We start from the raw sequence: 26,677 nt of genomic DNA, 5'->3' as shown, positions 1-26,677 counted from the left end.
TTTACTTTACATCTTGTCGTATTTATTTGGATTTTGTAGACTTTCCTGCCTAAATGTTTGCTTTCTGCTTCATAATTGAAGACCTTCCATTTTCTTCATTCCTCGAATTCCACAAGATTATCTTCTTCGTTTTGGCAACAACAACCTCCAGGAAATAGTTAATATGCTTATTCATAAGTTTTCACAAATAGATCTTATCTAGATATCTCCTAGCTATTCAAAATAATTAAGTTTTTATTATTTTTTTAAATTATATTTTGAATTTTGAATTCTATCACTGCTTAACAGAGTCTTGCTCAACTTATGTATACTTAGTAACTTATTAAAAAAAGGAAGGAGGTGGGTAAATTAAGTTCTTGACATAAATTCACGCAAGTATATGCAATCTAATGAGAAATATTTATTTATTTAATGAGTGTGACAAATACAAATTTTTAGGTTATTACGTCCTTTTTCAGTGCAAAGGTTGGGTAGTTTCTGAGATGAAGTATTTCCAATTCGGACTCGAGTTGTTGCAAATCTGATTTGTTATTCTGAATGACCTGGAGCAATCCGCTGATTTTCTTCAATTGCTTAAGCCTGTGAAAACGAGTCAAATATTATTAAGTAACATTTATTCAAAAAATTATTAACATAGTGGAAATTTTATATAACGTATGCACAAAGCGTTTCACTGTCTGAAATTTTCCCTTCTTAACTTTGAAAGCTCAAGCATCACTATTAAAAGGCAAATAAAAAGGGTTATTAAGCAAGAAAGGTTATTAATTAATATTAATAAATACGAGTGGTGTTTAGTGATTGTTAATTAATGATTATTTGGAGATCCTGAGATGCGGTCTGGTGTGATGTAGGTTTAGAAAAACATTTTCTTTATCGTGCCAACGTTTTGATCTTTATTGAGATCATCTTCAGGGCCTGGGATTAATAAACATTGTTTAAATTATACAAATACATGTAGGATGTGAAAAAATGAATTTATACAAGACTAGAAATTTTAGACTCAATCAAAGTATTTTACTCACTCAGAGTTTGTTTTCTGTGTAGATGTGTCATTATCATTGTCATTCAACCCAACACACAATAGTTTTTTTTTTAGTTTTTTTATAACTCTTTTATAACTGTCCTACTTAACAGAAAAAAAAAATTAAAAACTTTAACAGGCATTTTTCGGAAGAGCTCCAGTTAAATATAACATTAAGAAATGGTACTATCAACAGACCATAATTATGTCTGAAAGAGATAGAAATGACATAAACTTATTCAACTGCCCCGCAATAACTAGGAAAAGGCTATGGACCATTCTTTTAAGGACATTTCGGCAGGGATGTTTCAGTCTTTCATTTACAATCTCACGCACTCTTAAATCCTACGCGTATTAAATAGCTAAAGTAAGTCGATGGGTCAATATTCCACAATCGACCCTCTCACACTACACATTCATGCCAATAAATACAATCATACTCAACACACGCTAGAGACACAAAATTATCAGTATATACAATACAACAACCTTGTTTCCCCAAGAATCAAAACAGGGGACCCGTATCCTACACTCTCTACATGGAGCCAAGGAATTGCACCCTTCAATTAGGTGGGTCACATCGAGCAACCTTTTATGTAAAGCATGCTGGACACATATGCTGGCTTTGGCCCAAAAATAAATGTCCATGTATCAACCTCGCATGACCTACACATTAATTAGGTGAGGATGACATTTCTATGAGTCAGGACCTCCGAGGGCCACCTCTTGATAAATAAGAACTTCTTGGCCAACCCGGCCCACCGATGCTGCCACTTTCTTTTAATCATGTTTTTATTGAATTTTTAATGTCAGGGGGCCAGGATCGCAGTACTTTCCATTCTGAGTTTAGAATAAAAAACAGTACAGAATATTTGCAAAAACCATCGACAGTGCAGAATTCCAAAAGAGTAAATTTAGCCTATATTCTATGGCATTAAATATATTATAGAAATATTCACCGTTTCCTTCTTTCGTGGGGTTTTAAGTCTTTGACTTGTAGAGATTCCAGAAGATTTAGTTCGGGCACAAGGTTTTGATAAGCATCTTGTTTCCTTTCCAATAATTTCTTTCCTTCTTCAATCGATTCTTGTATTCTTTTGTTGAACACTTTCATTTGAAATTCAAGTTCTTTGTTCGCCTGCATCATAAAACTGTTCACCTATGGATGAAAACAAATAAATAAAGTTTTATGAGGTTGTATACAGTAAAAAATTTGAAAATGTTGTAAGACAAATATTATTAAAAACATAAAAACTGTTATTTTTTATTTACTTGAGCATTGGCTGGAGACCTTTGAAGTTCTTGTTCTTTTGTGAGCGTCGCTAAGATCGGATCTGTCTTTTCCATCTCTGAGAATATCACATGAACAGGCTCGTACGTTTGTTCGATGGATTTTAAAATTCCCATCACTTCATCGCTTATCTCTCCGTAAATTTGTTTGAACTCTTCAAGGTCCTCTGGTTCTATGATAATCTTGTCTCTTTCCGCTATTTTCGCCGCTTCTATAGCGGTGATTTCTTTTTTATGCAGTTCGCTCAATAAATATCTTATATTTGGATCTTTAATTCCCAAATCATTGAAGCTATAATCAAATCTTCTGTTCTTTCTATAATCTTTCTTGTGAAAATGATCATCTTCTGTATCGGTTGTATATCTTATTTTCACTTCAAGGCTTTTTTCTTTAGCATATCTCTTCTTTTTGTATGTACTGTGTATGCCATATTGTATACCTCTACTTGCAATTGACAATAAGTCTATTTCTTTTTCCTTTTCTTCGTCTGATGAAGTTGATAGTGTTGTCACTGATGTTGACAACAATATTCCTTCATGATAATCTTTACTGTGTTTTTCTTTTTTAGTATGACTTTTTTCGTGAGTTCCTCCGATTGACCTATGACCCCTGCGACGCCTTCCAACATATTCGTCTTCATCGCCGTCACCATCTTTTGGCAGATCGATAACACGTTTTTGTCTTGTGTCATCACTAGATGTTGAAGAAACCGAAGGGCATTGGGGTATGTTAATCACAGGGGCAACTTCTCCAGTAATGACATCGTATATTCCAATTATATTATCTGGAGGTTCGCACAACTCGCTGCCATCATCGTCTGTTTCTTTATTGAAATCTTTCAAGTTGAGGTCATCTATATAGTATTCTAGTTTTGGATTAATTTCTATTTGATTTTCATCCCCATCCTCGTCACTCGTTTCAAAATAGAGTGAATGGAAACTATCAATATGTCTTAAAAGATAGAGGCCTTCTTTTTTTATAATAGATTCCAATTCACATTCCAATTTCAGATGTTTAAATTGTCTGTAATATGGCAAAGTAGGATCGTACTCCGCACTATCTGCTAATATTGCCGCAATGCCTTGTAGCTTTTGAAAAACGTGCTCTTTGTCTTTCAGATGGATTTTCTGTTTGCGCCATGTCAGTAGATAGTTGAAATCAATTTTAGATTTTTTATTTTTGTTTCTCTTGAAATTATCTGGTTCAACGTATTTCTGTAATTTGAGTCCCATGTGATCTTTGCCTATTTTCCGTCTCTGTTCCTCACTTTCTCCTGCTCTACGTTTAGCTTCTTCTCTTATTAACGCATGCAGGAAAGACGCATCGTCGCTTATGTCTGACAAGTCGACGGTGGGACGGTCTTCAGACAGTGAAGAATCGTCTGAATCTGAGTCACTTTCAAAACTCTCATGATCGAATTCATTGACTTCATCATTTTGTATATAAACTTCTTCATTTTCTACATGAACTTTTGCGTGTACTTCCCCCACTTTTACTTTGTCAAATGTACCACAAGTTAATTTTTCATGGAAGGCTGTTTCTTCTTCCTCATCTTCATAATCCATTACTTCGCCATCAGTCAGATCGTCGTATTTGCCACTGTCCGCCATTCTTTCATCACCGTGTTTTTTATCACTGTTTCCAACTTCTACCTTTCCTGTTGCTTTCTTGTGCTTGGGTGAACTGTCTTCACTGTCAGTACTGCACATGTCGCTTTCATCACTGAAAACACTGTATTCATACGAACTTTCGAGGCTCAGCAGAGATTCACTCTGTTCTGCCAGAAGTCTTTCATCGCACTGTTTCACGATTTCATCAATTGCAACCCTATCGATAGAGTTGATTTCAAATGTTTTCTTAGTGAAGTCTTCATCGTCCACCTTGTCTTCAAAATTTGTCAAATATAGCGGTAACGGAATCTCTTCTTTCAGTTTTTCTTTGTCGAATGATTCTCTAAATGTGAGAGGATACTTCTTCATAACAAAACTTCTTAAAAGCAATGGAGCATCTTTTAAATAAAAGTTGTCTTTCTTGAAATCCAAAAAGTGTAAACCACCAGGCGGAATGAAGTATTTATTTTCATCTGTCATATCGTTAAAATAGTAGTCATCTTCGTAAGAACATATTAACTCACTCTTATTACGCAGCCTGTCTGGTTTATACAATTTTTCATCTAATGACTCACAGCTGTTGAGTGATGTATGTATAGTTTCCATTTCAGGGGAAATATATTCTTCCTCGCTACCTTCACTATCTACTGACATTGATGGTGATACTGATCTTTCCGAGCATGTGTATGAAGGAGTTGAAGAACCTTGGTTAGAAGCTGCATCTTCTGATAAACTAACCGATGAATTTAAAGTAGCCAGTAGTATACTGGAACAAATGTGTTTGTCAATCGTGGTAATATCATCTGTGGAAACTGCAACTTTGCATAAAGGTTTTGGTACAACCTTCACATGTGGGCCTTCGTAAGTTTTCACGTAACCTTCAAAACTGGCAAAGTCTTCATCTTCCTCTTCTTCCTTTTCATCGGATTCATTAGATTCTTCTTCTATGAGGTTCAAAGCGGCCGAAGAGGAGGCCTTTGTGTCTAACATTGGGTCAGGCTCCTCCTCGGTAACCGGTATATCCACATTGATATAAGGCAGTTTAATATCGTCCAAATTTGCATTGTCCATCAATGCCAAATTGACTGAAAAAGCATCTAAAGAAGTCTCGGTAAAATCAGGCGCTTTTGAAAACAGTTCTTCCAAACGTTCCTTGAGAACTGCCATTCTTTCTTTTTTAATCTCATTCGCTCTGCACTCCACTGCTTCAACTTTCAATTCGTCGAGCCTCTGTAACTCTTCTAGTTTTAGCTTTTCCATTTTCATTACACTGACCTCTTCGATCGGATCTATCGGTGGCTCGGCACCCGTTTTATTTACAATATTCAGATATTTTTGCAAATAGGAAGAGTACTAGAAAATACACATACATATTAGATTCAAATGATTTGACATTGAATTTTTTTTTCTTTTTAATATACTTACTACAAATTTTTTGATTAATTTATTTTCTTTATGCAATAGAGTGGCCAAGCATTTTAGGTAAATGTGTTGAAACTCCATAGATGATGTTTCTTCAAATTTTTCTACCAAGCTTTCTCCAGCATGTGTTTTACTAACTGTAACATTCTGGCAAAAAAATAAAAAATAAATAAATAAATAAAAAATAAATCAGATAAAATTAAAAATATCAATAATGAAACACCACAAAAAATACCTTTATTATGTAATTCAATTCGTCAATAAATGAAGCTTCAATTAACACTGCATTATTGTAAAACTCCTCTTCATCATCGCTATCTTTTTCAATGTGAGCACTCGGGAACATAAACTGTAACTGTTAGTAAAAAGATACAAAAAACAATATTCCATTTATAGTATAAAAATATTTCCATAAACAAAAATTTAGGGGTTTTACCTCTGCACTTTGATAAAGTTCACGTAGAATAGATTGAGATCTTATAAGGATATTTTTAGTGGATGTGAAGTCACGATTTATGCGTTGCAATGATCCTTCGAAATGCTTCACGACTTCTTTCCCTTTTTCCAAGTCTTTTTTACATGCCTCAAGCTGAAAATAATAATTTAGTGAAAAACTGTCTTAATGTTAGTTATAGTTTCAAACGCAAAATGTAATATTTTATTATTTTTGAAATAAGTGTTCTTTTAAGTTTAATCGTTAGCTTTAATTTGTTGTTGCCGATCATTTCCTCACATGATCGACCAACCCAGTGAAGGCAGAAAAATTAAAATGACCGGTATTGACTAAATTAATTGGCTCAGCCTGTCTATTTTATGACAGGAGAAATAGACATCTGATTTTCAATATACACACCATAAGTTCGCAAATAATTTTTTCCTTTCTGTGAAATATGATGAGTTCCCATGTCGCTTTATCTATTCCTGGGGGCCGGAATCCAGGGCTGTTCATTAGGACAATATGGCCAAAATATAAATCATACTGTGGGGTAAGGTAAGGCGCATTTCCGTGTTCCAATCTTGAAGAAGCCAGCTCCCGCAATTCGTTCGCTGTTGCATTATAAAGAAGCGAGTATGGTGGGCGACTTCTGCAAAAAAAAAAATTTAATGTAACAGGTAACTGTTACATAAGGCATGTGAAATTCAAAATTTACATACTGATAAAGGCTCATGATTTTATCTAAATTTAACGCTTTCATCGAATTTGCGTCAAAATTGACTGTGAATCTCGTTCTTAAATTCTTGTCCCTGTGTCTAAGTTTGTTATATCTTGAGTTGAGATAACTCACTTCTTTTTTCATCCGTACCAAACCTTTTTTCAGTTGGCTCATTAAAATGTTTTGTTGGTGGAGCCAACCCCTGGTGAATCAATAAAAATAACTTATTAAAACACACACAAGCAAACAAAGAAATATAAATTACATGCGCTAAAGATTTTTTTTTTAATAAATAAAAATTTGTACTTAAAATTAAATTGTAATATTTACCTAATTATTTGTATAAATTCTAGAAGATTACTTTGCATTCCTTTCCTACCGCAAAGTCTGTTCACTTTCAACCGTTCACTGCCAATTGCGGTTATTAGTTCAAATTTCAAGTCCATCATCATTCGAATTTTTTTATCATGTTCCCTTTGAGAGCTCTATAATAAAAATAGATTGAAATCGTTTAAAAAAAGACTGCATACTGCATATTACTCATTCGTAACATATCTTTATTTTACTTGCCATCTTTATTAATTTTAACAACAACAAAACTACATTAATATGTATTTTCTAAAATTTATAGTATCACACATTGTTGGATAGTTTTAAAACTGGCAAACTAAATTGGTCATCGCCAACAATTTTATTCTTTGTCATTCTTTTCCTTGCTTCCAATTCATTTTCTTATGTTGCTGCCAAGCTATAATTAAGGCTTCATTGGGTATTAGGTAGAAGGGAAAAAGCCTCTTCATTCACACTACCCTTGAGTATTCGATATTCCTTGAGGTAATTTGGAAGGAAGCCCCATTATTCTTGCTATTAATGAACATTCACACACTAGACTTTGTTTACACTGCCCCAGAGTTGATATTCCTCGGGGTAAATGGGGGAAGTACTTGAAGTACTACTAGGGGAGTACGACTACTTATTCAAGGGGGTAATTGGAGGAAGAAACCCATAGCCTTTTATTTATCTCTATACTCTTCATGATGCTCTTTTAACGTGAGTTGAGGTCGTAAAGGATCTTGGTGTACTTTTTGATCAAAAGCTCAAGTTTAAAGAACATATTTCTTCAATAAAAAATAGATTTATGAAGATGCTAGGTTTTATCATCCGGAACACCTATGAATTTAAAAATCCTCTATGTTTTGCCCATCTTTATAAAGNATTTATTAAACACACAAGAAAATAATAATTAAAACCAATAAATTTCCTTTTAAATTTTGAACAAACAATTAAAAATTTTTATAAATTTAAATAAACAGTATTTTACTAAAATGCGTTTGCCAGACCATTTAGAACAAGGGTGGATACGTACTCACTATTTCCAGTCAATTCCGAAGCTCTCTATTTTAGGGAATACAACACTTTTGAGGATCGCACGCTTCTCTTGTCTCACATCTACACGGAATCTTGTTCACCTCTCTGACTCGACTGTCTCTTCTCTATCCTGTTTTATTTTTTTACTCTAGGCCTAATCTCGAAATCTAAATCATAACGTTGTCACTTTGAAATGAATTGAAATGTGACAAAATTACATGTCCCTTTGCACTCTCTTAAAACCTATAAATTATTTTATATTGAATTCCAAAGCTCTAACTACATGCTCTCTTCTCCTCTACACAGAATGATGATCAAGAGTAACAACATCTGCAATAGCATTGACTTCTTCAATAGTTCTGTGCAATCTGTGAAAAACCATATCCTAAAACCTTAGTTGAATGCTTTTATATTTCATACTGTACAAAATTATTACAATTTATTTCATTTACTGGTTCAACTAATTCTCGCACTCTAGTCTTATTATATATTTACAAAGAGCATTATTTTCATTAAATATGTACCTAATAATTGTAGTTTCAATTGTCTTTCACTTTATTTTGTTTCCTCTGCCTTATTTGGTTAGTAATTATGTCTTTCATTTTTGTTGTTCAGTTTTTTACTCTTTAATTGTATTTTTATATTTATCATTTATATTTACCATTTATATTATTACCATGTATATACATCCTTATTCTTTTTATAACTATTATTTGTATTTTTACATATATCATTTATATTTTTTGTTATTGTAAAATGTCTTTTTTATAGTGGATTTCGATCCGTAAATAAATAAATAGCCATTCACACTTCATTCCTCAGGGTAATGGGAGAGAAGACTGTATTAATAAATAACATTCACATGCCAGACTTCATTCATAGTCCAAAATTACACGGTTTTCCTTGGAATGATGGAAGAAGAAATCCGAAGTTCCTTTCACATTAATAAATACACTCATTCATCAGACTTCACTCACACTGCCCCAAAGTACTTACTTGATATTCGTCATGGTATTTGAGGAAGAGCTTTCAGGGTATTTCACTCACGCTAATACATAACATTCACACTCTAGACTTTATTCATAGAGCCCAAAAGTACTTGATATTCGTTGAAGGGATTGAGAAAGAAGTCCGTCCCTCCAGTCACGCTTTTAAATACATTCTTCCTAACAGATAACATTAACACACAAAAGTCTATAAACCGCTAAAAATATGTTAGCCCAAGGATATTCAACCAGAGATCTGTGCCCCAAGGCTTCTTAACACTCTCGATTCCCTACAAAATGGTCTAACCACTCCAGGAGGTTCAGTGTGATCCTGGCATGACCTATGAGCAACCTGATAAGTATGACCTATTCCCTTCTACAGCCTCCACAGGATATGAACAGATGTATATTTTAACTTTAAATAATTTTGATGAGTTTCTTTTGGTCCAGTAGATTTTCCATTAATTTTTTATTGCATTGGCAACTGTTCTTGTTTAATCCATAGGAAATACAGCATGGGGTGGTCTAAATTTGCTGCCTTATCTACGTCTTACTTCCCAGTTATACAAGTATTGTATATTGTAAGTTATATTTTCATTTTTCACTAGAAATCGGATAGAAATTATTAATAATACATGCCTCAGATTTATGGAGTATTGTTTTTATATCTTCCTGCACCAGTTTGACATAATGAAGACACTTCATTCGAAGGTCCCTGACTTGTTTCTGATACTCCTTTGCTCTCTCTATCTCTTCTGGTGAAAATTCGTCAACCAATTTGTCAGCCTAAAATATTATACACTTCAATATCACATTGACTAAGAAAAAATAATGAATTTTCATTTGACCATTGAAGCCAAAATGCAAATTTAAAATTAAAAAATTACCAAAAAGCGCGGCACTGGTATTTTTCTTTTAAGAACATCTTTCCAAGTCAATTTTAATACACCGTCCATCATGTCTATCAAGGCTTCTCTCTTCCAAGCGTCCAGCTTATAAAGTCTTTCAAGTTCCCTTTCTTTCTCGAGTGCAGCTTCTACGAGAGCTTCTTCTTCAGGAGTTAACAATTTGATAGCAGGAACCTGAGAAAAAATAAAATAAACTAGGCTTTAAAAAATGTACTATAGAGATGTGGCAATTTACTCTAAAACAGATATGACAATAACTGCATAAATAAAAATAGATATTGAACATTATAAAACATGATTTATTCAGTTAAAAAATGACTAAATGCTTTTAATGAAACATCATAAAAAATAGATTGATTGTTATAAATTAATGAAGGACAAAACTAAAATTTCATTTAAGACATTACAATTAATTAAGGTTTTTAGTTGAGATAAAAAAGTCAATGGCACGAGCGGGATTCGAACCCACGATCTTCGGCTTGATACGCCGCTGCTCTACCACTTGAGCTATCGTGACCTCGATCCACTCGGACATCAACTTCCTATCTCAACCCCACCTTATGAGTTTTCCATCCTTTTTGCCATTTGAGATAGGAAGTTGATGTCTGAGTCGATCGAGGTCATGATAGCTCAAGTGGTAGAGCAGCAGCATATCTAGCTGAAGATCGTGGGTTCGAATCCCGCTTGTGCCATTAACTTTCTTTCAGCTTAACTAAAAACCTTAATTAATTGTAATGTATTAATTGGTCAAGCGGACCACGAAATTAGTGAATTTCATTTAAGGTTGGAATAATGGAATTTTTCCACTAGCATGATCAGTAAATTATGATAATGGCCATATTGAAAATGACAAGAAAATAGGCAAATAGTGGACATCAGGGATGGTCACTTTTGATCCATCGGTCAAACTTGTTTCATGGCCAAATTCAATGGGTGTAAAACGTTAATCAGACGAAGACTGAAAATCGCAAAGAAAAAATGCCAATAACCTAAATGAAACAGCTTAATAGAAATGTGAATGCAGTTCCTAGTTTAAAGAGAAAACTACTTAGTATCAATTAACATATCTTACCTCACATTCTTTAACAGAAATCAGTGCTTCAGGCACTTCTGAGTCAAGCAGGGCCACACATGGAGGTACATTTGGCAATAATTGGGCTAAAATAATATCAAAATGGTTAAATTTAACCAGATTTTATTTATTTATTTATTTTAAATGATATAAATTGATACTGACGGTCTAGCCTGCATGAGTCACGAAGAGCAAATATTAGCTCCTCAATTTCACGATTGTACTCGTCGACCATTTCCATTTCTTTGAGTTTCTCTGCTCTTAGTGATATCATATGTCTATTAAAATCTCTTTTCAATTTAAAAATTGTATCCTAAAAAGCCAAAAGTGTAAATAATTTCATGATTTTTTATAATTAAGCATTATAATTTTTTTTCATAAAATGTTAAAGCTAAGCAAATCTTGTAGCCACTCACTTTAAATAATGACAGTAATACATCGGCAGTTAATACCAAATTGGCCTCTAGCATATTCGGAGCTTCAGGGATTGGTAATTCTAAGTGGTGATAAAACGCGGGCTCCAAAGAGTCGAGCATTAATTCAACAGAATTTAATAAAGGAGCTCGTTCAAACTTATACAGATACCTTCCACTTTCAATTGCCATCATGTTTTGTACAGCCAAGTTCACAACATCTTTCAAGTAACCGAATTTTGGTAATCTTTTTAAAGAGTCTGTTAACAATTGACATTCCAACAAAGTGATTCCTTTTGGTTTTTTCAATTTTCTTCTGGCTTGTTGGTATTTCAAGTACATTCTAAATGCTCGAGCTCTGGTTTTAGCACTTTTCCAAGGAGCAATTCTGAACGGCCCTCTATACTGTTCAGCAATGACTTTTTCTCTTCTTTTCAGTTCTAATAAAGCTTCCACAAATTCTTTGTCAACACCTTCTTCGCATTCTTCATACAATTGTTCTTCTTCGATGTCCTGCTCAGAGTCTTCTAATTCTGGTATCTTTGAAATCAAAGATACGCTTGAGTCTATCTGTATTTCTGAGTCTTCGTCTAGACCCTCGAAGATTTCTGGAAGTTTGGTTTCTGAAGCTTCCTCTGAACCTTGTACTGTGGAGATTGTGCTTTCCTTTTCGTCGTACTGACCGGATTCATCGGTTATTTGGCCTCTATCCTTTCTTCCGTATGAATACTCCTCATATTCTTCACCTTCACCATCAACTTCTTCATTCCACAGCCTTTCCATCCATTCTACATCATACTCCTCTCTTTCTTCTTCTTCTTCTTCTTCTTGTTCTATTTCTTCCTCTACCACTTCCTCTTCTTCTATTTCTTCTATTTCTCCCTCCATTTCTCCTTCATCCTCCTCGCACTCCACTTCCACTTCTTCATTTTCCACTTCTTCTCTGGCCTCGAATTCTTCTCTCATTCCTTTGTCATCATCATCACAGGTGTAATCAATATAAAAAATTCGATCACCAATTTGATAATATTGGACATCATCGTCATCATAATCATCATCATCAGATACTGTTGATGACGATTCGTTTTTGTCTTCTTCTTCCTCTTCCTCCTCTCCGAATTCTTCAAGTATATCATCTTCAAGAGTTTTGTCAAGCTGGAACGTATGATAATCGCGCTCTTCTTCCTCTTCTTGGCCTATAATCATTTGTTCAGCTTCCGTACTTTGCAACATTGAGATCACACTGGGCGATTCAAAATCTGATATATCTTCATAGCTTTCTTCTTCATTAGATTCGTTTTCTGTCACTTTAATAATTCTAGAAAAATAATGAAAGTTACAAAAAATTGAAATTGATTAATTTCTAGGAAAACAGATAAAACAATTTCTTTCAAAGCATTATTGAATGAAAAAGTAAATACATTCCAAAGAATTTAACTAAAGAGTATTTTTAAGTGTCTATTAATTTATTGTCTGTGGAAAGTTGAATGTGAAATTTGATCATTATACTCTTCCTATTTACTGACCAATCAGGCCTGCCACAGCATAACATAGACACTAGATGGACCAACATGATCATAGATGATTGGACTATAGATCCATGACACAATGAACTTCAAACGATCAGTTTTGATCCATTGGTCAGACCTGTAATCAGACAAAGATTGAAAATGACGAAAGAAAAAAGGCAAAAGTTGGACATCAGAGATGGTCAGTTTTGATCCAGTGGTCACATTTTTCCAGGCAAGGCCATATTCGATGAAAGTGAGAAATAAATCAGACAAATATTGAAAAGGACAAGAAAATAGGGACTTAGTTCAAATCAGGAATGATCAGTTTTGATCCATTCATCAGACTTATTTCAAATATAGGCCAATTCATTGAAAATAGGAAGTTGCAAAAACAATCTCTGAAAATTTAAAGGACTTGACTCTCTTCTGCCCTTTACTTGTATCTCGATTTTCCCTGGTCTCAACTTGACTCTTTTATGTTCTTTACTTGAGACTCTCGACTCTCCCTGTTCTCAATACAATTCTTTCCTACCCTTTATATGGATCTTGACTCTCCCTGGTTCAAGAGAGACAAAGACTGGATATGTTACAAAAATAGGGTGATAGTTGAAATGAGGGAAGAACCGTTTTGGATCCAATGTTCAGTCTTGTTTCAAATATAGGCCAAATTAAATGAAGATATGAAATTAAAAAGGAAATTGTTCAAATGACAAGAAAAAAGGCAGAAAAAATAGTGGACATCAGGCATGATCAACTTTGATCCATTTTAGACTTGTTTCCAGGCTAGGATTCACATTCACAGATCACACTAGGTGATTCAAAATCTTATACATTGTTAAAGCCTTTTACGTCATTTGATTAATCTTCTGTTTCTCTCATTAGTCTTAAATTTGGTCATTACCGATCATACTCTTCTTATTTACTAACCACCACATCTGACAGCACAAAACATCGAGACTAGGCAGGCCAAAACAATCAATATATACCAAGCTACTGGTCCATGACTCACTGAAGATGGTAAAACACATATGACAGACCAAAATGATCACTAACAACCTAAATAATATAGTTTATTTATAAATTTATGTAAAAAAACATTTTTAAAAATGGAGAACTTCAGAACAAACTGAGTATTTTCCTTATTCACAGGAATTACATTATACAATATATAATGTTATTCGCAAAATTAATTATTTAAACATCATAAAGTTTGCATTTTGCATGATTTCTGCCAACAATTTATTTTTTATTTTTAAATTGATTGGATAGGCTAATTCCGGTACTTACTCGATACCCCATGGGATGAAACACTTTTCTTGGGGTCCTTGCACATCGATCATTCGCTGATTAATGTGGGTGAAGCGAAGTTTATAGAATTGATTTGGCATTCGGCGCATTACATAGGAAGAGCATACATATCTATCCCTTATCGCCTAAAATTATAATAATCCTTTAAAAATGACAAAATTCTTTCATTGGGAGTGTAAAGTTAAAAAAAATCCTACCTTAATAGCAAATAAGTGGAGGATCATAGGATCCCAAAAAAATATCTTCATCATGTTGAATGATTCCATTAAAATTGTAATATTTTTCTTGTAAACCTCTAATATCTCACTTTTATGCTTCTCCATTACATTTCCAAATACATCTTTTAATATGCAACGATTGATGCATAACTCGTTAAGAGAAAGGCGTGCCTCCGGGTCTTCTTGCATTTGATTGATGTAAAATATGGAACTAAACTGTAATATAAAGTAGTACATATTATTTCAACATCAATTGTAAGTTCACTAATTCCGTGGTCCGCTTGATCAATTAATATATTACAATTAATTAAAGTTTTTAGTTGAGATAAAAAAGTCAATGGCACGAGCGGGATTCGAACCCATGATCTTTGGCTAGATACACCGCTGCTCTACAACTTGAGCTACTGTGACCTCGATAAACTAAGACACCAACTTCCCATCTCAACCCCACCTTTTGAATTTTCCCTCATAGTGTAGTTAGTGAATTTAATGATTTAAAATGAAGTATACTTCACTAAAGCTCTCCATGGCCATTTCATTTGTCGTCGAGAATCCAATCCGATTACATGACATTTGAAAAATGGCAAAAAGGAGGAAAAATTCAAAAGGGGGGGTTGAGATGGGAAGTTGGTGTCCGAGTTTATCGAGGTCACTATAGCTCAAGTGGTAGAGCAGCGGTGTATCTAGCCAAAGATCGTGGGTTCGAATCCCACTCGTGCCATTGACTTTTTTATCTCAACTAAAAACCTTAATTAATTGTAATTAATTGTAAGATTTGAGATGACTTACTGTATTTTTTAATACAATGAGTTCTTGAATGATCTTTGTTATTTCAATTTTATACACTTTATTTTCTTTATATGCTTTTATTTCTTTCACCCAGTCATCATAAGGCATCAAGCCAGCTTCATATTCAGCTGAAATCATTTAAACAAATTATTACTTTTATGAATACTTGAAGTATATAATTGAAGAACATCTAACACTTTTATACAGGGCAGAAGCGATGAAGGACCATGAAAGAAACTAACTTGTAAATCTAGTTAGGACTAGATTGATAGTAGACTGCTTAATGGACACGGCACACCAGAGTCATATACATCATTGGTAAAGTCCTAAACCATTTGCATCAAGGTCCTGTCGGACATTGGGTAGAACATCAAAATCACCCTTGTTTGGGTTCCAGGCTAGTGATAACAAGGCCCTTTTGTGGCATGCCAAATTGCCAAAATCTTAGATCTATTGGACACTAGGTTAAGAATAAACCCTCATTTCAATGGGACTATATCCCAGGACCATATGCAAAAAAGTTCGCAGAAACTAATGAGAAAACTGCTAACCATAGGACGTGTTAGGACTAGAATGATAAGGCTGCTGACTGGACAAGGCAGACTCCAGGGGCATCTGTTTAGGCTCGGAGTGGCAGAAACAAGACTGCAGATATCGCAAGGAAGAAGAAGAGACTGGAACAAACTTGTTGAGGAACCTTATTGGCCCTGAACCCTTTTGTCGTTTACTAAACTGACAAAAATGAGGATCCATCAAATAATGGATTAAAAGTAAGTCCTAGGTTAATGGAAACAAAGCCCAAGGCAGAGGCATCATGAAAAAGTTCATCAAAGGAATATCGCAGAAACTAAACCCAACACTACTAAATCAAGGTATGTTAGGACTGTTAACTGAACACTCCACACTCAGAAGGCATGTCTATAAACTCGGAGTAGCTGAAATCACCCTGTGCAGATATTGACAGAAGCTGAGTTTTTATCTTAACCTTAAAACTTTCTTAATTTTTTTTTTTTAAACAAGTCTTTTTATTAACTCATTTGGTAATGAAATTTATTTGAAAACCAACAATAATAAAGGCTTCAAAAGTGACAAAGCAGCAAAAAAAAAAAAATCGCCTTATATTGGTTTTTGGATCTATAAAACTTACACACAAGGAGATTTTAAAATATGTTTTAGGGATGTTGATTTTCAGCTTTGTTTAAATTTCTTGCAGTAAATGACAGTATCATCAACATATAGCTTTAATTGGCAAATCGTGGGCATTGGTGAAGCATTTAGAAAAATAAATAAGTGTAGGACCCAGTATCGACCCTTGTGGTACACCTACAGCTTTATTGAAGGTGAATGAAGATTTTGATAGTATTCATAAAGCACATAGGGAAAAGTTAAAGCTTAAAGAAATAATCTATCTCAGCTTGGAGGTTCATGAACTTTTTTTAATGTAAATTTTATTGAAACCAAAGTAAATTATTAATTATTTAAAAAAAAAAAGAGGTTTTGCTGCCTTTGAACCCCTGTGCACTGGTTGACATGGTGACTCATCACTGTAAGAGTACTTCAGGTTCGAATTTGCTGAGATTTTACTCAGTATTTCCATTTTTTCCCAAAAAATACCAGAACCCCACAGAGGTTAAATTAAATAAATAAAGGGAAATATCCTGAGTATTCAATTATACTAGAACTTACGAATCCAATTTTTTATTCTTCGATAAGGCAAAGGAATGTAGTTCTCTCTGTGAGGAATAACATGTGCCTTATGGCCACAAATTTTCCTGAAACAATTTCTTGAATTAGAATTACTTTTAATGATTAGTACAAATATAAATTGCTTTATATTAATATAGCCCACCCTAAGTAAGTACAAAGTTCTATTATACGTTAACTGTAAAAAAAAGATAGAAAATAATACCTTGGTAAAGCATAGCAAGCCAGAACGCCATCTTCGCCAAGAGAGATTACGTGACGACTACGATTGTCGATTATGACTTGTTTCGTACCACCATCGAATCTGTGGTGATTCATGAATGAAGCGAAACACCTTAAATCTGTATCGTCCAGAATGTGAATTAAACCATCCTTGCCATAAATAATCAGATGGTCGTGCAGACACCTTATTCTCGGTACAGTTGGGAAACATTGAACAAGAGGTACAACAACAAGTTTCGTTGTCGATAAATATGGCTGAAATACAAAAACAAAAAAAAAATTGAGTTTACACAAATTAAAGTAACAAGTTTCAAGTGATGCAGGCTTTTGATACTGTCTGGCACCCAGGCATATTTCATAACCTTAAACCCTTCTTATCCACCCTTTATTACTTTATACTGGAATCCTATTTAACTGATCGTTGCTTCAGAGTGCAGCAACTTGGATATTAGATTGATACAAGACAGTGTCACACAAGGTAACATTTTAGGTCCCATTCTACCATTTTGCTGTCTTTCTTAAAAATCCCAACACCAAATGACACCAAAGTCTTTTAACCCAAATTCTATCCAAGAAACTCTAACATCCAAGAACAGTAAATTTATTTAAGACTGGTTCAAAAATTCGAGAACACTGAATGAGGAAAAAATATATACACTCAACAGTCAATAATAAGGAGCAATCTTCACTCGAATCAGATAGTTTGGAATACACCTAGACATCAGGGCACACAACACAGATCTAGTTATGCCTTTTTTTAATGGTTTGAGAGAGCAAAACAGCGAAACTAGGCGGGCCAAAAGGATCGTAAGCCACCAGGCTACAGGTCCACCAACTGGATGACATCTAGAATGTGGTCTTTGAAGTTACTATTACCTGAAAATTGTGGTTGAATCGCCATGGATCATGTAGTTCACATCTTCTTTGTTGAGAACCTTGCTTCTGATCACAAGGCCTGACAAAGCAAAGCAGCAAGACTAGGCAGATCAATAGAATCATAAACCACTAGGCTATAGATAAGATAGGCAACAAAGCTGGGCAAGGTAGAATGATGTGATGCCGACAAGCCATATCGAGTATATCCAATCCTTCCAATCAAAAATCCTCAGATAAATAGTCAAAGTGTTTTGTGATCTTAGCGTTTCGCTGAACTTTTAATTCCAGGCTGGTTACTCCTTGTACCCATAATTGTTATTTATTTATTAAAATATTGTATTTATTAGAAAGTGTATTCAAAAGGATTAACCAGCAAGGGGGAGACCTATTAGATTAGATAAATTAATAATAATAAAAAAAATTTCCCTTCTTCCTTGGGTCTTCTCTTTCAGGGCAAGGTCGTAGGAAGACGTTAAGCACAATAATATCCCCTAAACTTGCATCCCATTTGAATTAGTTTAGTGGCCGTGGTCCGCCGTTATGGGGTCTCCTTAGGTACAGCAGGGAGGTGGATGGGAAAAAAAAAGTCAAAGTGTTTTATTACGACAATGAACAGTTCCTACATACAAAATGCCACACAAACCTCTCAATCCTGACCCTATGTCCCATGGTATATTTGTAATACGTATTTTTATATTTGCAGGCTATAAATTTTTTTTTTAATAGTTAGCTTTATTAAACTATTAAAAATATTAAATTTTGATTGATGAGCAATGATCGATGAGTCATCAAATCAATTGATTGACACAAAATCTCTAAAAATTAAAGTTTTAAAGTCTCTATACCAAAAATTTCAACATTTTGGCAAAAAATATTTATGCTATATAAATAATATTTGAATAAACATACGCCTCTGGTGTCAATTGATATCTTGTGTAATTCTTTCCGATGGTCTGTGAAGGCGAAGAATGTATTGGTCGGATTGTAACATGGCTCGATTTCTGAATATGTGTCCGTACAGTAAAAATCGCCACCGTATCTCAAAGGTAGCCAGTAGAGGGTAAAATGAGACCTGACGGTATTTACTCGTGGGACGTCCAGCGAGAGAATTTGCAGCTCACAGGACGGGGGATTCCTGCATGTTATGAAGGATCTAATTGGCACATCCACTTCGTAGACTTGTTCGAAACAAAATATTTTTGGATCAGCCTAAATAAAATCTAAATTAAAAAAAGAAATTGTAATCAAGAGAAAAAAAATCTGTTAAGGGCCTACCTTAAATATCAACAACCTGTTCTCAGGGCTTAAAATAATCATTCGTTTCCCATCGCCTGAAAATCTGATTGATGTGAGTAACTGTTTTGAAACCCACATGTCATAAAGTTGATTGGGTTTCCTTATAAACCGTAAATCAATCACTCTAAACGACCCAGTGTCTGCACTTGTCGCAATAATGTAAGGATGGTACGGATGGCATACTATTGCACCAACATTGATCGTCACATAAAATGAATTCATCTATAACAAAGGACAGGAATTAATATGAATATTTAAACCGCCAATTAATTAAAATGTGTGAAAGGAAAAATGCAGAATTTTACATTTTATGTTTGTCAGCCAATAACTTATACATACTACTTAACTACTACTTTAATAAGCACGAATATTAAAGTTGTTTCATGATGTAACATTTGGTCAAAATTTCAAGTTAAACATACCAGCTGGCCGGTGATTCTAGACCAGACATGAATGTCTTCACGATAAGCCGTTACAAAATAATGGCACGTAGGATTTAAGAAGTCCATGCATGAAACTTTAAGCTTGCTATTATCCTCTATAACAACCAACTTCTTATCCCTGATTGTGCACAGCCCAGCCTGTAAATAAAAAAAGTCTCAGAGTAGATTTGTATTTTATTTATTTTTAAATAAACAACAAGTATAAAATACAAAAAAAAATTACTGACCTTCTCGCAATGAAGTATAGCCTTAGTCGCAATGTTGTTTGTTGCTAATAATGCTTTCACAGTATCTCGCTTGATTTCCAGGGAGAGAATCATAATTTTTTCATTACTTTTATTCAATTTCATCTTGTAATACTGAAAAGTATTTGGATGGGTAAGAAAATCATATTCACAAAAAAAAAGTGTACGAAACTTACCCTAAGATAGCCGCTCGGTCCTAACACTAATAAACCTTTCTTGTACCAGCTAATAGCGGTTTGCAGGACGGGTTTACAAGGCAAACCAAGAACCCCTACTTCGCAAATTTTCACCTTCCAGGAGTACAACTTGAATATCTCATATTTTGGAGATACCTGGGCAAATAAAGTTAAAAATTAGAAATTTTATATTCATGTCTGTGTAAAAATTCATTCAGCTCACCCCGTAAATATTTCCATTGTCATCTACAAAATAGATATTATTTTTTGGGCTAAAGCAAGCGTCATAAACTACAGTCCTTGGATAAAAATCCAACTCGATTTCATCGACAATACAAAGTCTGCCGAACATGTGAATAATATGTTTCGAGATGTATGTGAGTCCACAGTTGGTGTTCATTATATAGCAAGAGGTTTCCGAAGGATGTGCTCTAAAAATTTTGTTTCAATTAAAAATAGAATGGCAAAGTTTGATATATCAGGTTGTAAAAGTCCAAAGCATTAACATTATATGAACCATTTTATTCCACTACCCAGTTTTTAAGTTTTTTATTGAAGTAAAGTTTCATCTCTGGATTTTCCTCTCTGAACATTGTTGTAAAAGACCCACATTCCATCCCCAATTATAAATCTTTTGAAGATGAACTGTAATAAAATTATTTTCATTCAGCTGTAAGGAAACCAGTACATTGATATCCAGCTGCTTTAAAATGCGTTGAAACGCTTGTATAAGAAAGGGGTTCTTCAGTAACTTCTGCTGCCTCTTTAGGCAGCTCAACTGAAAGGCCAGGAAGCTTGAATGGCCTGCACAGAAAACAAGCTCCTCATGATAAAAAAAACAAAGATGTGAAAAATGGGAATCCTCTTCAAGACCTTCTCAAAAAGAAGAAACTCTTGCCTCTGGAACTGGAATCAGCCACTCTTGCCTCACTCATAATTTTGAATGGACCCTTAAATGCCAGAACCCTCCTTAAAATTTTAGCGGTGTGGTGCCTGTCCGAGTCCTTGGGTGCTCATCAGTCTTGAGCTGTACTGACAATACTTCCCTGGACTCTGAGCAAAGAATCGCCAGTGAGTTTTGGAGAAGGTGTCGGTAGTGACTAGACACCGGCCCCTTCTCAATAAAGCCCTGTGCACAATGCTAAGATTAAAAGTATTAAAGAGTGATCCACGGGTTTATGTTCTTTCCCCACCTGGGGCTATCACCAATGACACTTTACAGACATAAGGCTTAAAATGCTACAGATTTATTTTACAATCCCATTATATTTCTTTATTTCCTTATTATTATCTATTTATAATTAAGCATCTTACCTAATGAAAACATCATTGGTCACTACTGTATTACGCATAGTATGCAAAAGTTCTGCTGTTTTCCAATTCCATATAGTCATTCTAAACGATGGATATCCTCTTAAAGCATAAAGAAGATTTCCATAACCCATGGCAAGATACAAATAATCTTCCTTGAGGGAATCTGCAAACTAAATTAATTAAAATATGCAATAACACTAAACACAAATCGTTTACCATCGAGAATTGAAAGCTTTTTTTTAGTCAGATATTCCATGATTACTATTTGATATGACTTGGCCCCGTTGAAAGCAATGATCGATCTGGTTGAGTCAGTGCAAAAACAATTTATCCTCTCCCCTTCGTTCGGTTCACACAGTTTGTATATGCACTTGTTCCCTGTGTTAAGGTTTACAAACATGAAATGACACCCTCGACTCATTATGGCCGTTTCTGCATTCACAAAGCTTATATTATCCACTCTTGAAAACTGGGCCCATCTGAAATTCACAAAATTATTGATTTATTTGATTACAACATTGACAGTTAACGATTACTAGGTTTTATGCCTAGTAAAACTCAGATCAAAATGAAACGGGACAAATAATGTCTTTTCTCAAACAAAATAACGCATATAAAATTAAATGAGATATGAACTACAACGAAGAAAAGAAACTAAAAAGGACAACGAAAATAAGGATTAAGTGGTGAATATTTCACAACAGGAAAAGACCAGCAAACAAGCAAGAAAAAAAATTTAAACTGAAAGGTGTTTCAAACTGTAACTCCTTTCTGACAAAAGAAATGTTATACATAAATAAAAATAACTATTGAAAGTTTATTGCCAATAATTACTGTCTCAATCTATTTAATAATCTTCCTTTATCTGTTTTAAAAGTCAACGCGTTAAATCTTCTCTAAATATCATGGTAAAAGATTATTAGTATGCAATATTACATGCTCAAAAAAATAAATAAATAAATAAAATAAAATTTGCCAGACAAATTGATGAATGTTTTGGTGGAACCATGTTGATTCTTTTTCAGAAAAAATTTGGATTTAGTCACTGAGAACCCAAGCTCAAATTTTATTGGACAATTCCATTTCTCAATCTAGTTTACAAATCACTGTAATATTGAAATAGTATCTGCCATCTTTCATAAAATGAAAATACTGTTTAAGAAAAATGAGCTGGAAAAAATAATTTTTTGCCACCATTTGAGTGTTACCAGGATGTAAGCATGGGTAGAGAAATAGGTTAGGGTTATATTAGGATTAGACATCGATTAGGATTAGGTTAGGTAGGGTCAGGAGTATGGCTAAGTTAGAGACAGGTTAGTTTACATATTCACGATCCAATATTTTTCGACGAAGTTGAGGAAAATATGTTTCTCATAAAAAAAATTGTTTTCGGTTATGTTTTTCTGAGAAAACCAGTGGGTATTCAATCAGTTTCAATTTCAATTCTCAACCTAGCATATAAAACACTTACAATTTTGAAATATTTCCACTCATTTTTCTCCAAATGAAATGAAAATTCAAAAAATCAATTGAGTGAAATCATCATTTGAGAAAAATAGGCTGGATACATTTTTTCTAGCCTGTCTAGTTTATATAGAGTTAGGATTATGATTAGGGTTAAGTTAATGACAGGTTAGTTTTCATATGCATGATTAAATATTATTGTAAAAGATTACAAGTATACCGTCTCGTGCATTCTAAAAAAAAAGCTAGAATTAAGAATGTTGGGAAGAACTTGTTTCTTTTCCAACAAAAACTTGGATTCGGTCAATGTGAAACCCTGCTCATTTTTTTACATCTTTTTTATAGTTGGTGTAGTTTTTTGGAAAAACCAGTGGAAGTTCAACCAATTCTAAATCTAAATCTAGCATACAATAACATAATTTACAATACAAATAACATAATTTTTAAATGGTTGCCGCCATATTTTATAAAATGAAACGAAAATATGGTTACCATTTGAGGAAAAAATGGGCTCGATACATTTATTTTCTTACCGTTTTCACCGGATGAACGCATTAGTTGGGTTGGGGATTGGTTAGATTGGCTAGGGATGGTTAGGTTAGGTTAAGTAGGGTTAGGGACGGGTTTGATTAGGTTAGTTTAGATACAATTAGGGATGGTTAGGTTTGATAGGGTTAGGGACGTGTTGTTTCATACATTAATGATTCATTGTTTTTCTTGGAAGAAAATCTGTTTCTTTTTTTTTGTAGGTTGAGTGTTTTTGAGAAAAACCAGTTTTTCAACCAGTTGACACTCCGAATAATAACCACTAACTAAAAATGTTTTTAGCATCGTAGTAGTGTGTAAAATTTTGAAGGAAAAAATCTAACTCATACCTTAGAATAAAACCTTCAGATAAATAGGTCGGGGTGTATAATTTTGTTTTTACTCCCCACTGATGTATGATGGAAAATATCATTTGATCTTTATCCACCTGTCCGACCTGTTTTGACAAAAACTTGTCAAATTTTTTGCTCAAAAGTTGGATGTTATTTAACGCCATTTCCCGAACCGTTGACATGTCATTCCCCTGGGGAGTGCGAGTTTCTGGCAATTGGTTTTTTTTGCTTAGATGCACTTGGTAAAATTTCTGAAGTAAATTTGAAAACGTATCCCCCGGCACGGGGCAAATTTTTATTCTACTTTCTTCGTGGGTTATCGAAAATATTGTTTTGCGGCGGATAGGCGAGCCGGATTCTCCCTTGCCATACTCTTGTGTTTCCACTGGAATATCGACAACGGCATCCTGTTGGGCTTTTTTGTCCCAAGAAGAGGCCAGTTTTTTGTCGAGCTTTTCCCATTTTTCTAGTCTTCCGTCGGCCGCCCAATTTTCAAGCTGGCCCGCCGTCTCCAGGGAAGTGTGCTTGTTCTGCAGCAGTTTCTTCAATTTCGATTCGTATTTTCTTTTCGCCCTAAGCCTAGACATTAGCCTACCGATATGTTTACGCGTGTAAATCATATTTACGGACCCCAATAAATTAACGGCAGAAACTATATATAAATATTTATTATTCACCAAGGAAACTGGGCCAACAGCATAGAAGCGCTGCCTATAACTATCAGACAAGGGACGTAATAAATTTTGTGGCTCTTTTTTTAAATTCAGCCAATTTTCAACTTACCAACCATTACAAATCTCTGAGGGGTCTAGTTTCTTTATGGAGGGCTCAAGTCTTCCCTCAAGACCAATACCCCAGAAAAAACTAAAATGGAAGAAGTAAATGAAGAAAGGCTCCTATCCCTAACTATACATTCAGCTGAAATTCAGCAAGAAAGGAAACAAAACTTTACAAAATTACCGAGGAAAGATCTAAACTTAGCGGAGCTGCCAAGAAAAGAACGTATCAAATATTAGCTCTGCTATAAAATAACAATATAAATTTAAAAAAAATACGGTACAATAAACAGGTCATTTAAGGAGTAGATACATGCTTAAGGACTACCCTCATACACTCTTAACCACCTTGAGAACCTACCCAGTCCCTAACCTTAGCAAACCTGAATATTCCTAACCCTAACCCTACTTAATTTAACCATCCTAAACCCCCGGTGACGTGAAAATGTTCATTAAAAAAAAGTAAAAAATATTGTATAATCTAGAATAAATACTAGCAGCAGACTATTTTAAACAGAACAAGTAATAGTCATAATGATACATATGTAAACTTAGTTGTCTCTGAATATTGGTCTTCCTAATTACTTATTTGCCTATAAATTCATAAACCAACCACTGAAGATGGTGAAAGGCCAAAAGAGTTTGTCATAGTAAACCAGAAACGACCAAACTGCAGAGACTCAAAAATAAATCTGACATTTTTCATAAAATGAAAATGTGGGTCATCATTTGAGAAAAAATGACCTCGATACAGTAAATTTTTGCTACCATATTCGCACTATCAGGATGTGCACATGAGTTGGGATAGGTTAGAGTTATACTAGGTTAGGGACAAGTTATGATTAGGTTAGCTAGGGTTGGGATTACGGGTAAGTTAGGGACTTAGTTGTATATTTTCTAACTGAGCAGTTAGAAAATATGTTTTTCATGAAAAACTATTCCCTTTTTCTATGTTGAGTACTTTTGAGAAAACCACAGCGTGGAAAAAGTGTGATGTTTCAATTTGAATCAAATAAATTAATAAAGTTACCTAATGGTAAGTCGTTCGTATGGTAGATGGTTTGCGCATTGGAATTTTTTCATTTGCCATCTTAGTATCATCAGACCCAGTAACCTGTCTTCTTCCACAAGGTATGAATCTTCATAAAAGTAGCGTGCATCGCTTTCTTCGTTTCCCAGATAATATGAGTATTTCATTTGAAGAAGGGTGTAGTTGTGCAGAGCAGCTTCTTGAATGTTAACAATGCTGTTCAGAGTCGGTCTCTGTCTATTGAGGATCCTGTTATGATTAAACTCTCGCGTTTTCTTCATCAAGAAAGGGAATATTTCTTTATCTAATGAGAAAATGTGTACAGGCATTTTGTCCTTTTCCTGAGACTGGCAGCTGGAGGCGCCCGAACCAGCGGCCCTGTACGATTTTATTACAGAGACGATATCAACAGACATCTTTTGTGTGATAGATGCCGAAGGCGTCGATTGCTTATTAACCCAAAACGATTCATCTCCTCCTTCTTTCATTTCAACAGTTGAAGAATTGCTTTCCATCTTTTCAGAAGGTTCATGGTGCTCAGACAGCCAAGGGATTATTTCTTCAGTTCCTGAACGCGATTCAACATCTTCTTTAGTCATTGAAGAACCGGCTCGAGTTAACGCCCATGGCGAGACATCTTCCATCGTCGAAGACCTTCCTTCTTCCGAAGCCTTGGAAAAATCTCCAGACTTAGAAGGATGACCTCGACGCAGCTCCGATATCCAATCCCTCTCCAAAGGCATTCCATGCTCCACCAACAACGGTGTTATTTGCTCCATGATGGAATTTGATATTTGTAAACGGTCTGACGAGGTGCGGGCCTTACTCTGTGAAATCATTCTTCGGTCAGTCGAGCGTGTCTTGCGCTTTTCTTTTTCCCCTTGCCTCAACACCCTTGGAAGCTTTTGCACATCCAGCTTTTCCCAACGCCCATACATTGACCAATTTTCATATTCGTTTACCGTTGCTTGTTTAAAATCGTGCTTCTTATCCAGCATCAACAACTTATCTTCCAGCAATCGTCTCACCTTCTTTTCAAACTTCCTCCTCTCTCGTACTTTCAGCATTACCATTATTACATAAGGTTTTGTGATAACCATTTTCACAAATATTTTTTGTCAATATTTTATTGTATTAAACTGCAAACAATCACCTTGGAAACAAACAATAAAACCTTTTTTT

The 26,677-nt window shown here is 34.6% G+C and overlaps 1 protein-coding gene across 1 annotated transcript; it reads right to left on the bottom strand.

Annotated features, from left to right (window-relative positions):
• Positions 1-387: 387 nt before the first annotated feature.
• On the bottom strand, positions 388-26,632 carry LOC106667207. Its single transcript, XM_014395019.2, has 28 exons — positions 25,496-26,632; positions 21,564-21,826; positions 21,348-21,510; positions 20,257-20,464; positions 20,034-20,189; positions 19,840-19,971; positions 19,592-19,750; positions 19,149-19,391; positions 18,783-19,082; positions 16,981-17,252; positions 16,758-16,843; positions 15,072-15,199; positions 14,262-14,498; positions 14,044-14,189; positions 11,249-12,563; positions 10,998-11,145; positions 10,833-10,918; positions 9,740-9,934; positions 9,492-9,638; positions 6,829-6,983; positions 6,500-6,700; positions 6,198-6,429; positions 5,781-5,933; positions 5,580-5,699; positions 5,348-5,491; positions 2,294-5,275; positions 1,981-2,180; positions 388-579 (listed from the first exon to the last, which is right to left on the bottom strand). Exons 1-28 carry the CDS (start codon positions 26,593-26,595, stop codon positions 435-437), a joined length of 9,816 nt encoding a protein of 3,271 aa, XP_014250505.1. The 5' UTR covers positions 26,596-26,632; the 3' UTR covers positions 388-434.
• Positions 26,633-26,677: the final 45 nt, after the last annotated feature.

This window comes from Cimex lectularius, unplaced genomic scaffold (genome assembly GCF_000648675.2).
Source record: "Cimex lectularius strain Harlan isolate CLEC.00 unplaced genomic scaffold, Clec_2.1 scaffold118, whole genome shotgun sequence".
NCBI classification, from domain to species: Eukaryota; Metazoa; Arthropoda; class Insecta; order Hemiptera; family Cimicidae; genus Cimex; species Cimex lectularius.
The sequence above is the reverse complement of the archived record's forward strand: the minus strand, read 5'-3'. Positions and strand labels throughout refer to the sequence as shown.

Coding starts and splice junctions, on each gene's coding strand:
- LOC106667207 (XM_014395019.2), bottom strand. CDS start 26,595: ATGGTTATCACAAAACCTTATGTAATAATGGTAATGCTGAAAGTACGA. Junction 14,190..14,261: donor TCCACTTATTTGCTATTAAG/GTAGGATTTTTT, acceptor TTATAATTTTAG/GCGATAAGGGATAGATATGT. Junction 5,700..5,780: donor AACTTTATCAAAGTGCAGAG/GTAAAACCCCTA, acceptor TTTTACTAACAG/TTACAGTTTATGTTCCCGAG.